The sequence below is a fragment of the Oncorhynchus mykiss genome, chromosome 17 (genome assembly GCF_057628025.1).
Source record: "Oncorhynchus mykiss isolate SJ-2025 chromosome 17, ASM5762802v1, whole genome shotgun sequence".
Taxonomy (NCBI): domain Eukaryota; kingdom Metazoa; phylum Chordata; class Actinopteri; order Salmoniformes; family Salmonidae; genus Oncorhynchus; species Oncorhynchus mykiss.
In genome coordinates, this window is record NC_143038.1 from 4503982 (window position 1) to 4519218 (window position 15237).

Sequence of the window (15237 nt, forward strand, 5' to 3'; positions counted from 1 at the left end):
AATGAACAGCAACATAATAAATCCATTTAGCATGTGTGAATACATTTTACATGTGGGTGGTCCCGGGAATCGAACTCACTACCCTGGCATTACAAGCACCACACTCTACCAATTGAGCTACAAATGACTACATGGATAGCTTTTGTACCACATTTATCCCACATGTATTTATTTAGGAGAACAATAATACCTTTCATTGCATTTAGTTCATATGAGAAATGACGTAATTATTTCCCTCAGGTAATAGAAGTTCACATGGAACTTAAGGTCAAAGGTAATTTTGTCATTTTTATTAGGATCCCCATTAGCTAATGCCGTAACGCTAGCTAATCTTCCTGGGGTCCAATACCAAATAACAAGTCATTACAAACAACCACCACAAGACTTCACAAACATTCAACATGTAGACCATACAGACGATTCAAATACCTGACAGGAAACACATTTAACATTCAATTGATGCTTTCTATTTCCTGTCCAGTCATATGGTCTATTGCATTAGATGTTGTTTTATTTTATTCTTGAAGGTGGATTTACTTTTTGCCTGAGAAATATGGATTGGTAAAGAGTTCCATTCAGCTATAGCTTTATATAAAACTGTAGATTTAAGGCAATTTGTCCTTGGCTTAGGTTGTTTTAGCTGCCCTGAATTTGCCTGTCTGGTTTGGTGGCAGCCCTGTTTGGAGCCATTTGGAGTTTTTTATGCCTTTCTTTGCTGCATATGACCATTTAACTGGACAGTACTCTAAGTGTGATAGGACCAGGGATTGACCATATAACTGGACAGTACTCTAAGTGTGATAGGACCAGGGATTGACCATTTAACTGGACAGTACTCTAAGTGTGATAGGACCAGGGATTGACCATATAGCTGGACAGTACTCTAAATGTGATAGGACCAGGGATTGGCCATTTAACTGGACAGTACTCTAAGTGTGATAGGACCAGGGATTGACCATATAACTAGACAGTACCCTAAGTGTGATAGGACCAGGGATTGACCATATAACTGGACAGTACTCTAAGTGTGATAGGACCAGGGATTGACCATATAACTAGACAGTACTCTAAGTGTGATAGGACCAGGGATTGACCATATAACTAGACAGTACCCTAAATGTGATAGGACCAGGGATTGACCATATAACTAGACAGTACTCTAAGTGTGATAGGACCAGGGATTGACCATATAACTAGACAGTACCCTAAGTGTGATAGGACCAGGGATTGACCATATAACTGGACAGTACTCTAAGTGTGATAGGACCAGGGATTGACCATATAACTAGACAGTACTCTAAGTGTGATAGGACCAGGGATTGACCATATAACTAGACAGTACCCTAAGTGTGATAGGACCAGGGATTGACCATATAACTGGACAGTACCCTAAGTGTGATAGAACCAGGAATTGACCATATAACTGGACAGTACTCTAAGTGTGATAGGACCAGGGATTGACCATATAACTGGACAGTACTCTAAGTGTGATAGGACCAGGGATTGACCATATAACTGGACAGTACTCTAAGTGTGATAGGACCAGGGATTGACCATATAACTAGACAGTACCCTAAGTGTGATAGGACCAGGGATTGACCATATAACTGGACAGTACCCTAAGTGTGATAGGACCAGGGATTGACCATATAACCAGACAGTACTCTAAGTGTGATAGGACCAGGGATTGACCATATAACTAGACAGTACTCTAAGTGTGATAGGACCAGGGATTGACCATATAACTGGACAGTACTCTAAGTGTGATAGGACCAGGGATTGACCATATAACCAGACAGTACTCTAAGTGTGATAGGACCAGGGATTGACCATATAACTGGACAGTACTCTAAGTGCGATAGGACCAGGGATTGACCATATAGCTGGACAGTACTCTAAGTGTGATAGGACCAGGGATTGACCATATAACTGGACAGTACTCTAAGTGTGATAGGACCAGGGATTGACCATATAACTGGACAGTACTCTAAGTGTGATAGGACCAGGGATTGACCATATAACTGGACAGTACTCTAAGTGTGATAGGACCAGGGATTGACCATATAACTGGACAGTACTCTAAATCTGATAGGACCTGGGATTGACCATATAACTAGACAGTACCCTAAGTGTGATAGGACCTGGGATTGACCATATAACTGGACAGTACCCTAAGTGTGATAGAACCAGGAATTGACCATATAACTGGACAGTACCCTAAGTGTGATAGGACCAGGGATTGACCATATAACTGGACAGTACTCTAAGTGTGATAGGACCAGGGATTGACCATATAACTGGACAGTACTCTACGTGTGATAGGACCAGGGATTGACCATATAACTAGACAGTACTCTAAGTGTGATAGGACCAGGGATTGACCATATAACTGGACAGTACTCTAAGTGTGATAGGACCAGGGATTGACCATATAACTGGACAGTACTCTACGTGTGATAGGACCAGGGATTGACCATATAACTAGACAGTACTCTAAGTGTGATAGGACCAGGGATTGACCATATAACTGGACAGTACTCTAAGTGTGATAGGACCAGGGATTGACCATATAACTGGACAGTACTCTAAGTGTGATAGGACCAGGGATTGACCATATAACTGGACAGTACTCTACGTGTGATAGGACCAGGGATTGACCATATAACTAGACAGTACTCTAAGTGTGATAGGACCAGGGATTGACCATATAACTGGACAGTACTCTAAGTGTGATAGGACCAGGGATTGACCATATAACTGGACAGTACTCTAAATCTGATAGGACCAGGGATTGACCATATAACTAGACAGTACCCTAAGTGTGATAGGACCAGGGATTGACCATATAACTAGACAGTACTCTAAGTGTGATAGGACCAGGGATTGACCATATAACTAGACAGTACTCTAAGTGTGATAGGACCAGGGATTGACCATATAACTAGACAGTACTCTAAATCTGATAGGACCAGGGATTGACCATATAACTAGACAGTACCCTAAGTGTGATAGGACCAGGGATTCACGATTTAACTGGACAGTACCCTAAGTGTGATAGGACCAAGGATTGAATTACCTGATTCAGTGTGCTAGATGTTACATACTCTGAACACGTCATGAGCAATGCAAACTAAATGAAAAGGCTTTCGGATTCCCCAGGAACGAATACCAAAGGAACGTTCTAGCACGTGTTGTCGTGTCTGCGTGACAACGGTGCACAGTGTTCTGCCACTGTTACACAGCACGATCATCAAGCGCTTATTGGGGACAGTGTGCAATGAAAAATGAAAAACTGTCATTGCATTGCCAGTCTTCTATTGTAGCCAATCTAGTCACAGAGGCACTCCTACTTGGTTGCCAATAACATGGTCCAAACATTGTCATTTGAAACACATGTGCTGGGTGTTTCGCAACATTAGAGGATGTGTCTAATAACACACATAGATGCTGCTAAAAGACCTGCACAATATTACCCTATACTTGACTACACACACTAACATGTTTTTAGGGTAAATTATTATGGAGTGGTACCTATGTACAGTATCATTCCACGTACTGCTTTGAGGTACATATATAGGGAGAACGGAGTGAATGGAATGGCGTCAAACCATGTGTTTGATTTGATCTGTTCCTCCCTGTGATTGGTCAGGTTACCCACAGTCAGGACAGTGTACTGGACCTCCATTGGCTGGAGGCCAGCGAGCTCTGTGCTGAGGACCTGGAGACCCTGTTCAGACGCCTGGTGGACCAGAGAGACACACAGCTGGAGGTAGGGGGTTATAAATGGGTTATGGAGGGGTTATGAATGTGTTATGTTCTCCTTATGTAGGCCTGGTTGGCCAGAGAGACACACAGCTGGAGGTAAGGGGTTATAAATGGGTTATGGAGGAGTTATGAAGGGTTATGGGTGTGTTATGTTCTCCTTATGTAGGCCAGAGAGACACACAGCTGAAGGTAGGGGCCACTGTTGACATACTGCACAGTGTTTATAGGTTTGACCTTGCTGAGTCATACAAGATATTGCTGTGCCATAAAATATTCTGTAAGTCTTTTAAGACTTTTAAAAGTCTGTAAGACTTTTATAGCAGTAGTTACTTATTGACTTTCTATATTGATCTGTGGTGAAATGGAGGAAGTTGAAAGGGAGGAAGTTGAACTTGAAATGACAGGTGAAGGAGAAGTGTCATTTCCTGTCCTATTTTCATCTTTCCTCCCTCTGTTCTTTTCTCCTCCCCACCCCAGACTATTTTAGAGCTAATGCAGGAGAGAGAGTCCACCCCGTCACCCTCTCCTCCCAGCGCCCAGTCCCCCAGTGACTGTCCCAGCATGCAACAGCAGACGGCCTCCCACCAGCACTTGTCTGTGGAGCTGGCCGACTACAAGGCCAAGGTCAGACGGCTGCGCCAGGAGCTGTGAGTAGTCAGATAAGGACACTCCCAGACCCAACCCTCCCACTCAGTGGTCATAAAGTAACCTGGGCATGACAATGACAGCCATGGGGTTGGCAAGACAACATAAACAGATCTCGAATGCAAGCTAAGCATAAATGTGCATAGTGTAGTACTGCTTGAGGACTTTCTGAGTCATCTTCCATCCAACTGGTCATTGTGTTTAGAGGATACATATGTCATTTCCCTAACCCAGCGTTAGAGGATATACTGTATGTAAGCCTTCTTTAAAGAACTCAAAAACACCCTAGGGCATCTTAATTTCCTGTTTTATATTCTGTACAACATTTGAAATAGCATGAATAAGACCAACTAAGTGTTTTTATTTTTTCTCGGGTTGTCTCCACATATGTTTGGAGGTTAAACAGTTGAGCTGTGAGGCAAGGCAAACGGTCAGGAGAGAGAGAGAGAGAGAGAGACATATCCTTAACGGATACAGGAGAAGGTGTCTGGGGATACTTTGGCCCAGATTCTCTCCTTGGCATGACCCTCCAGGGCCTAGCATTGCCATTGTCCCACTTTGGCCCTCTTCCTCCCTGCCAACCCCAGACCTGATTCAGCCCTCCATCTCTCCTCCTCTTCTCTCTTTTATCGCTTTCATTGTCTAACTGGGATATGCTGACTCAAGCCCCCGGACTGTACAGCAGTACAGTATCCTCATAATGCAATCCAACACTATCTGTTCTGTTCCTAGAAACGTAATAGCTTTTGGTTGTAGTGCACACTTGATGTCAACAAAGTGATAGGTTTGTAAGAAAACATGTACAAGAGAAGCTTTTCTCCTAGGGTTCTAAAAAATGGTCATGCTGTAGTACTGGCCAGTATGTTGCTACTTCCCAGGGAAACTGGGGGTGGAGGAAGTGATGGTCTGGGTGCTGCAGTGTGTGGTGGAATGTGTCCAAGCAAGCAGGAGCCAGGCATCCCATATCTGCACTCGTAGAAAAAAGGGTCCCAAAAGGGTTCTACATGGAACCAAAAGGGGTTCTTCAAAGGGTTCTTTGAACATGTTAAATGTCTTCTCCAAGAGCTGTATATAATGGCTGTATGACTTGACCTACTGTATCTGTCTGAGTGGATGGGGGGTAGAAGTCAGGACTGTGCGTGTGGCGCGCATGCATGCATGTGCGGCAACATTAAGAAAAGCTATGCATACTTACACCATCCCTCTCCATCTCTTTCTCTCCCCTCCCCTCCCCTCCCCTCCCCTCCCGCTCAGAGAGGAGAAGAGTGAGCAGGTACAGGACTGCAGACAGGAGCTGGAGAACATGGAGGCTGAGTTCAACAGGATTCAACAGGAGGTAGAGAGAAGTGACGCACGCACACACACACATACACAGACACACACACAGACACACACACATGGACCTCCTCTCTAACCCTCAGTAACATGACACACAGTATCCTTACTTCTATCAGAGATTATTCAGATGAACGTACACTATGCTTTAGTGTAGATAAAGCCTTAGTGCTTAGCTAGTGACAGTGGCTACACCTCAACACTGTTTTCTACAACAGTACAAAAGCTGCAGCTTGATCTCCCGAGTTCCTAAATCTGTTTTCCTGAAAGGAGAAAGAGAGATTTCCTATTTATTTTCATGCCTAAAACATGGTTCTACATCAACTGGGTTACATGGTCAGGGAAACCTCTCATACATTCAGTGAAATTCAAAGACTTTAATCTTCAATATATAAATACAGTGTAGATAGTTTTGTTTCAACTGTAGATTTATTATAAGACAGGAGCTACTTCCCAGCATTTTCCTCTCCCCACTTGAGAGAACTTTTGCCGTATATTTACCTCACGACGGTGTCCCATGTATGCTAAAACCCTTTCCCGTGTCGGTGTCCGTATATTTACCTCACGACAGTGTCCCATGTATGTTAAAACCTTTCCTGTGTCGGTGTCCGTATATTTACCTCACGACGGTGTCCCATGTATGTTAAAACCCTTTCCTGTGTCGGTGTCCGTATATTTACCTCACGACGGTGTCCCATGTATGCTAAAACCCTTTCCCGTGTCGGTGTCCGTATATTTACCTCACGACGGTGTCCCATGTATGCTAAAACCCTTTCCCGTGTCGGTGTCCGTATATTTACCTCACGACGGTGTCCCATGTATGCTAAAACCCTTTCCCGTGTCGGTGTCCGTATATTTACCTCACGACGGTGTCCCATGTATGCTAAAACCCTTTCCCGTGTCGGTGTCCGTATCAGAACTCTGTGTTGCTAGCGGAGGCCCGGTCAGCCCGTACGTACCGTGACGAGCTGGATGCCCTGAGAGAGAGGGCCATCAGGGCTGACAAGCTGGAGAGCGAGGTGGGACGATACCGCGAGAAGCTACACAACATGGAGTTCTACAAGGCCAAAGTGGAGGTACGGTAGCGTACGGAGAAACACATTCAATACTCAGACTATAGCATGATCAACAGGCAAAATGTGAATTTTGTCCACTGTTAAATTTTTATCAGAACGTTTCAGAATGCAAAGCACCACAGCTACTAATATTTCAAATCAATTGTTAAGGTTTTACAAATGACTGTTATCGCACTTTGTAAAAAACTTAGCTAGATCTCAAACAATACTTCACGTTTTTCATCATTTAACAATTGACATTAATCTGCTGTTATCATGTACCCGACAGGGGTTTCTATGTTTGTAACAGCCTTGATTTGTGTCTCATCTTGTAGGAGCTGAAGGAGGATAACTCTGTGTTGCTGGAGACCAAGGCTGTACTACAGCAGCAGCTGGAGGGGTGGAGGGCCCGCTCTGATAAACTACACCAGCTAGAGAAACACAGTCTGCTGCTCAACGCCAGGGTCCACGTCATGGAACAGGTAGAAAACATGGAGTATTATGCAGTGGATTACATGTATGTAAACGGTGGTCAATATCAACATTGTGGGGAAACAGGTTAAAGGTTAAGGGAAGGATGGGAAAGGGACTGGTCTTAGTGCAGGGGAGGATGTGTATTGGAAGATACATGCGATGGAACAGGTTGATGGACTAAGAGGATCATACTGTACATGCTTGGATTATGTTGTGGACATGTGTGTGCCATGGTCAAAAGGTTTATACTTTCAACGAAGATCAGATAGAGAAATAGGAAGTTGAATATCTTTAGAATAACAACGTCATCTCCCCCTCGTCCTCTCTCTCTCTCGGCCCTTCCCAGGAGAAGGAGGTGGACAGGAGGCGCATGGAGGAGCTGCAGGAGGAGAACCTGGCCCTGGAGCTGGCCCAGAGGAGGAGCATGGAGGAGTCACAGCACCTGGGATGGGAGCTGGAGCAGCTCTCCAGGAGCCCCGACAACTCACAGGGTAAGGCTGACAGTCTACTCTGCCCACTTCATCTGCCCTGTGGGAACAGTGGTACTTATGGGAAGAGAAGTGGCGTGTGAAATATCATTCTAACGTTAAGAACTATTCTATATGGCACAAAAAGGATACTTTCTATAAGATCATTCATTCAGTCATGATCTCACCTGTCTGTTCAGAGTGGAGGTTATGTAACAGCTAGTTCGTATTCCTGTCATCCTTTCGGTCTGATGGTTGTGTTCAGGTCAGAAGTCTCTGGGTGAGGAGGTGGTTGAGGGGACCAGGAGTCATCTGCTGAGGCTGGAGAGAGAGAACCAAAGCCTGCTCAGGACCATAGAGGAACTGAGAGCTGCTGACCTCAGCCTGGGACCGCAGCACAACCATAACCATGAGCACACGTGGCGGGACGGCCAGCGACCCACAAACACGGTAACTAGCCAGGGACCACGACACAAACATGAACACAATAGGCACACACAGCTGCTCAGGCAGCACACGTACAACCATCAACCCACACATTCGGATTCCGGCGACTCTATTGAACTATAGCAGTGAACGGTGCTATTTCCATGTGAAAATGTTGTTTGTGTTTCCTTGTTCATCAGGCTGAGGTGGTTAGAGAGTACCTTGGCAGTTTAGACAACACCTCCTGGGAGCAGTCTGAATTGGTCATCAAAGAGGATTGTGACATTGACATAGACACATCACATCACAGGGACCCAAAGTACAACGGAGTGTCGGTTGACCTAGAGGGAGAGATTGACCGACTGGAGAGAGAGAGCGAGACCCTCAAGGAGAAGATGAACCTTCAGAAGCAAGAGAAAGGCCAACTTGAAGACGGAGAGTCTTGCGACCTGAGTGACCCCATAGCTGACCTGGAAGCTGTAGCTAAAGACAACACCCGCAATCTCCTTCAACCAGGCGCTTCAGTGTCTCTGACGCGTGATACCTCACCCTGCTCTAAGAACAAGAGTCCACGTCGGGAGAACAATAGCACGGGGCTGCAGGCGAAGGCTTCCTCTTCATCCATGAAGCACACAGAGCGTCTGGAAGCGAAGTGTAGAGCCCTGGACACAGAGAACCAGCGGCTTCAGGCTGCCCTGGACAACACAGGTTGGTCTTCTGGGAGAATGTTGTGGTACTGCTGTCTCTTTGTAGCGTTTGGCTCTGTTGCGTTAGATACAGGGGAAGCTAAGTGTAGAGCCCTGGACACAGAGAACCAGCGGCTTCAGGCTGCCCTGAATGGGCAATGTGATGCGCTTTATTTGTTCAGGGATCCATTTGCTTGTTGATTTTTGTGCTCTGTATGCCTGCTAACCTAATAATTGATGATTGGTGATTAATGAAGTAGCCTATATTAATTCATAATTATTATTATTTATTTTTTATCCACCCACGCCCCCACCCATCCATCCATCCATCCAACCTTCCATCCATCAACCACACCCTTCCATCCATGCATCCATTCACCTCCAGGCCGGAAGCTCCAGCGGCTGGAGGCCGAGGTCCACGAGCTGGAGGCTGAGAACCAGATCCTGCAGGCTGGGCTGGAGGAGCTGAGGATCTCCTCGCGGCGCATGGAGCAGCTGGAGCAGGAGAAGCAGACCCTGGAGCAGGAGGCTTCAGGCCTGGAGAGAGACAAGAGGAGGCTGGAGAAGGAGAACCGCAGGCTGAGGCAACAGGCAGAGATCCAGGACTCTACCCTGGACGGGAGCAACCTGAGGGTGGCTAGTCTGGAGAGAGAGAACAGGTATGATGCTAATGGTCACCATGGTATGATCGTGGTGCTAGCAATGTCAGGGTTGTGGGTTCGATTTCCGCTGCGATCACATGTATAAAAAGGTATGCACTTGTATACAAATGTATCTACTCATATACAATACAATATACAAAAATGTGTGCTCTCACTGTACTGTAAGTCGCTTTGGATAAAAGCATCTGCTACATGGTTTATATTTCTATTATATTATAACAGGGGGATGGGGAAGGAGGTGGAGAGGCTGAAGGAGGTGGAGGAGAGGGTCAAGGGGCTAGAGAGGGATAACAGAGAGCTGGCCAAGCAGGGAGCGATCAACCAGAGGGCCCTGGTCACCCTGAGAGAGGTAAAGCCACTCAGATCAGCATTAGCTTCTTATGTGTGATGCTCATGTATTTCAGTGTGCCTGACATGACAGATTTGTAAGTTTCCTTATGGGAAGATAAAGTTAAGCGAGCTTGAAGTCGTGGAGATTTAGATCACATGTCATGAATTTATATCAATTGTTTTTGATTTAACAACTCTGATAAGTAGGTCATTGGTCACAAGAGCTTTACATGGCTGCAAGAGGAGTCACTGAACTGAAATATGCGATGATACAAAAAGCAGATATTTCTGACCTTTGTTCCTCTGTAGGAGTTGGTGAGTGACAAGCTGAAGACCCAGCAGAGGGAGAATGAGCTGGAGAGGCTGGCCCACGAGCTGGAAATGAGAGTCCTCAACCAGGACACATCACCACAGAGTGACGAGGAAACTCCAGACAACAGGTAAAACACTGGACACAGCACGGTTCATGCAACTGATTTAGTCTACCCCCCACAAACCAGGTTCGGTGATAGTTACACAAATCTTAAATTAAGTTTGTGAATGACTGTGTTATACACATGACAATAGATTGGTGAGTTATTTTCCAATAAAATCAATTACAATTAGTGACAAAATACACAAAAATATGTCTACTTTTCCCTCCCCCACGTGTTGTTCTAAATCCCCCTTTATTTTATTTCCCTCTCCCCAGTAGGTTCAAGATGTTGGAGTCTGAGCTGGAGTCGTCTCTGAAGAGGTCCCTGCAGATCAAAGAAGACAAGATGGCTGCCGTTGAGGCTCGTCTGCAGGAGTCCTCCACCCTCAACCAGCAGCTACGTCAAGAGCTCAAGACTGTGAGTCTGGCCTAGTTCCTCGGTATCAAAGGGAAACTATACCTTGTCTACATTCATTCACTTTTACATTGGAGTTCTTTGTCAAAGCATATTGAAGTCTGAAGTTGAAAAATGGCCTCGCTCAGTAGCAATATCTGACCTTTGTTCTTGACCCCCTACAGGTGCGTCTGAACTACGAAGCCCTGCTGCAGAGGGAGGAGGAGGAGCATGCGGCGCGTAGCCCCACCCCTCAGAGGGAGAGTGACAGGGCGGTAAGCGGATGGCAGCGGGAGAGCCAGGAGGCCACCAGGGAGCTGCTGAGGGTCAAGGACCGCCTCATCGAGGTGGAGAGAAACGTGAGTGGAGAACTTTGTGTCATCATGTTTTGACTAAGCACTAAATTTGATGCTCTTATTTCAATTTTTATATTTTCTGAAATGCATCTGACTTTGTTTAAAGGCCTCCCAATAATGACTATGGGATGATAGAACTCAAACCTACATGACATTTTAGTCATTTAGCAGACGCTTCATTTATTCATTACATTACATTGCCACGTTAATACAAATGTTATCCATCTCAACCAGACTATTACTATGGATCAACACCAGCTTCACATTTTTTCTATGTATTATTGACTTGTCCCTCTTTTCCTGATCTACTGCAGAATGCCACACTGCAGGCAGAGCGTCAGGCACTGCAGGCCCAGCTCAGACAGCTGGAGACCCAGTCAGACGGCCTGCAGGCTCAGATCCTGGCCCTGCAGAGACAGACCGCTTCCCTGCAGGAGAACAACACCGCTCTCCAGACACACAACGCTAACCTGCAGGTTAGAGGAGCAACATTCCTGATATACTAATTTACTCCTAGTAGACTGATAAGATACTCAAAATACACAAATACACACTCACTGATTTAATGCTTCCAAAATATGAACTTTTATTTTGAAGTGAGTACTTTTATTTTGAAGTGAAATCTGTGTGCAGATATCCATTCTGCATTGGAGTCATCTTGTTTTTATACCTAGCACTCAAGTTGCCTCATATAATGCCATTCTAACAGAACCTGATACTGTAAGGTTGGTGTTACATGAAGTAGTTTGAATGCAACTTAAGTTGATTTGTTAAATGTGAACCACTTCCTATAGAGTCCTTTCATACATGGTATGAGTAGTATTTCATCTTATACAGTATAAACTCATACCTTTGAATTACAACCTTTTCACACATAATAATCATATCCACCGCTATCCAACCACAGGTCGAAAAGTCCACTCTGAACTCCCAGAGTGCATCACTCCTGGCCCAGAACGCTCAGCTCCAATGCCAACAATCCAGCACTGAGGGTGATAAGGAGGTGGCCATGCGTGAGCGCGAGGAGCTGCGCGGTGTGCACGACCAGCTCCTGAGGGACCACGAGAGGCTGGCGGCGCTGCACGAGAGACAAGCCATGGACTACGAGGCCCTGATGGGGAAACACGGCTGTCTGAAGAACGCCCACCGCACTCTGGAGCTGGAGCATAGAACGCTGGAGGACAGGTAGAGGAAGGGGACCAGAGACCATTCTGATTCTGTCATGGTTCACAATATACCATTTGAATGCTTGAGTAATGGTTGCTTAAATTCCACCTCTCTATGTTATGTTCTCGTGCAACAATGAGGATATCTGTTGAGGAAAATCTGTTGGATTTTAGAACTACAGTATATAGGTTCTACCCGTTCATATTTTATCAAAGACACTCATCAATGGCTGTGACACTCATTTCCTAACCATGCAAAAACAACGAAAACAGCAACCGAGAGGAAAACTCTCTAAATAGCCACGATGGTGTGTTGCTGTAGGTACAAAACCCTGCTGCGGCAGAAGGCCAAACTAGAGGGTCTGGAGAAGGCTCTGAGAGAGGAGCAGGACAAGATGTCTGTGGAGAAGGAGCAGCACAGGACCACCGCCTCAGAGTGTCGACAGCTCCGGGATGAGAAGGACTGGTGAGGGGCGCACATAGCATAACACACACACACACACACACACACACAGCATCTCCTAAAGATGACAAAGACTCCCTCTACACACAGCATAGCTCACTACACACATAAGCTCACAATAAAGATAGTTTCAGGCTGATAGCTTTTACATAGAATTCAGAGAAATTGCTTGTATAACTTGCTGACATTCAGAGAACTTTGCTTGTCTAACTGTTGTTCTTAACAATATGTTTTCGCCTTACTTTGTCAGAGTGTTTCTTCTATGTATATTTCTATGTGCCCCCAGGCTGAACCAGACGTACCGTCAGCTGTTGAAGGATCAGGAGGAGCTCCAGGCGGACCATAAGAACATGAAGACCCTGCTGAACAGCACCAAGCTGGAGCAGACCAAGCTCGAGTCCGACTTCAGCAAGCTCCGAGAGCAGTACCAACAGCTAGACATCACCAGCACCAAGCTTACGAACCAGTGTGAGGTATGAAGGATATATTTAAGCAACAAGGCTCAAAGGGGTGTGGTAAATGACGAATATACCACGGTTAAGGGCTGTTCTTATGCAAGACGCAACGCGGAGTGCCTGGATACAGCCCTTAGTCGTGGTATATTGGCCATATACCACAAACCCCCGAGGTGCCTTATTGCTATTATAAACTGGTTACAAACGTAATTAGACCAGTAAAAGTAAACATTTTGTCATACTCATGGTATGAGGTCTGATATACCACGGCACATTCTTCCAGAATGGTCCTGTATTTGGCTCCATCCATCTTCCCATCAATTTTAACCATCTTCCCTGTCCCTGCTGAAGAAAAGCAGGCCCAAACCATGATGCTGCCACCACCATGTTTGACAGTGGGGATGGTGTGTTCAGGGTGATGAGCTGTGTTGCTTTTACGCCAAACATAACGTCTTGCATTGTTGCCAAAAAGTTCAATTTTGGTTTCATCTGACCAGAGCACCTTCTTCCACATGTTTGGTGTGTCTCCCAGGTGGCTTGTGGCAAACTTTAAACAACACTTTTTATGGATATCTTTAAGAAATGGCTTTCTTCTTGCCACTCTTCCATAAAGGCCAGATTTGTGCAATATACGACTGATTGTTGTCCTATGGACAGAGTCTCCCACCTCAGCTGTAGATCTCTGCAGTTCATCCAGAGTGATCATGGGCCTCTTGGCTGCATCTCTGATCAGTCTTCTCCTTGTATGAGCTGAAAGTTTAGAGGGACGGCCAGGTCTTGGTAGATTTGCAGTGGTCTGATACTCCTTCCATTTCAATATTATCGCTTGCACAGTGCTCCTTGGGATGTTTAAAGCTTGGGAAATCTTTTTGTATCCAAATCCGGCTTTAAACTTCTTCACAACAGTATCTCGGACCTGCCTGGTGTGTTCCTTGTTCTTCATGATGCTCTCTGCGCTTTTAACGGACCTCTGAGACTATCACAGTGCAGGTGCATTTATACGGAGACTTGATTACACACAGGTGGATTGTATTTATCATCATTAGTCATTTAGGTCAACATTGGATCATTCAGAGATCCTCACTGAACTTCTGGAGAGAGTTTGCTGCACTGAAAGTAAAGGGGCTGAATAATTTTGCACGCCCAATTTTTCAGTTTTTGATTTGTTAAAAAAGTTTGAAATATCCAATAAATGTCGTTCCACTTCATGATTGTGTCCCACTTGTTGTTGATTCTTCACAAAAAAATACAGTTTTATATCTTTATGTTTGAAGCCTGAAATGTGGCAAAGGGTCTTAATGTTCAAGGGGGCCGAATACTTTCGCAAGGCACTGTATTTACCTAAAAGCATCCATTTTAATCAATCAAAACTTAAAAATAAAAATTCCAATATTCTGTACAGTTGTATTGAAGGTTTTGTTGATCGTATTGTAATGAAACAGTCAGGGAATGCGGCTCGAACCCTCCACCTCTAACTTCCGCGACGCATATAAGGCCCTGCCCCGCCCCCCTTTCGGAAAAGCTGACCACGACTCCATTTTGTTGATCCCTGCCTACAGACAGAAACTAAAACAAGAGGCTCCCACGCTGAGGTCTGTCCAACGCTGGTCCGACCAAGCTGACTCCACACTCCAAGACTGCTTCCACCACGTGGACTGGGACATGTTTCGTATTGCGTCAGACAACAGCATTGACGAATACGCTGATTCGGTGTGTGAGTTCATTAGAACGTGCGTTGAAGATGTCGTTCCCATAGCAACGATTAAAACATTCCCTAACCAGAAACCGTGGATTGATGGCAGCATTCGCGTGAAACTGAAAGCGCGAACCACTGCTTTTAATCAGGGGAAGGTGTCTGGTAACATGACCGAATACAAACAGTGCAGCTATTCCCTCCGCAAGGCTATCAAACAAGCTAAGCGTCAGTACAGAGACAAAGTAGAATCTCAATTCAACGGCTCAGACACAAGAGGCATGTGGCAGGGTCTACAGTCAATCACGGACTACAGGAAGAAATCCAGCCCAGTCACGGACCAGGATGTCCTGCTCCCAGGCAGACTAAACAACTTTTTTGCCCGCTTTGAGGACAATACAGTGCCACTGACACGGCCGGCAACGAAAACATGCGGTCTCTCCTTCACTG

General features: G+C 45.4%; 1 protein-coding gene across 3 annotated transcripts in view; it reads left to right on the forward strand.

Moving 5' to 3' along the window:
- LOC110493481 (girdin) overlaps window positions 1-15237 on the forward strand; it is a 34653-nt gene that overhangs the window by 7470 nt on the left and 11946 nt on the right. For 2 of the 3 annotated variants that reach the window (XM_090204555.1, XM_090204557.1), the window contains exons 7-23: window positions 3650-3769; window positions 4243-4412; window positions 5665-5746; window positions 6663-6821; window positions 7136-7282; window positions 7621-7765; window positions 8007-8191; window positions 8368-8875; window positions 9239-9512; window positions 9738-9864; window positions 10155-10285; window positions 10537-10678; window positions 10840-11013; window positions 11325-11486; window positions 11918-12195; window positions 12499-12642; window positions 12926-13112. In XM_090204555.1, the coding sequence (XP_090060681.1) occupies window positions 3650-3769; window positions 4243-4412; window positions 5665-5746; window positions 6663-6821; window positions 7136-7282; window positions 7621-7765; window positions 8007-8191; window positions 8368-8875; window positions 9239-9512; window positions 9738-9864; window positions 10155-10285; window positions 10537-10678; window positions 10840-11013; window positions 11325-11486; window positions 11918-12195; window positions 12499-12642; window positions 12926-13112 (3135 nt within the window). The remainder of the gene's footprint in view (window positions 1-3649; window positions 3770-4242; window positions 4413-5664; window positions 5747-6662; window positions 6822-7135; window positions 7283-7620; window positions 7766-8006; window positions 8192-8367; window positions 8876-9238; window positions 9513-9737; window positions 9865-10154; window positions 10286-10536; window positions 10679-10839; window positions 11014-11324; window positions 11487-11917; window positions 12196-12498; window positions 12643-12925; window positions 13113-15237) is intronic. The other variant, XM_090204556.1, reaches the window with a different exon arrangement.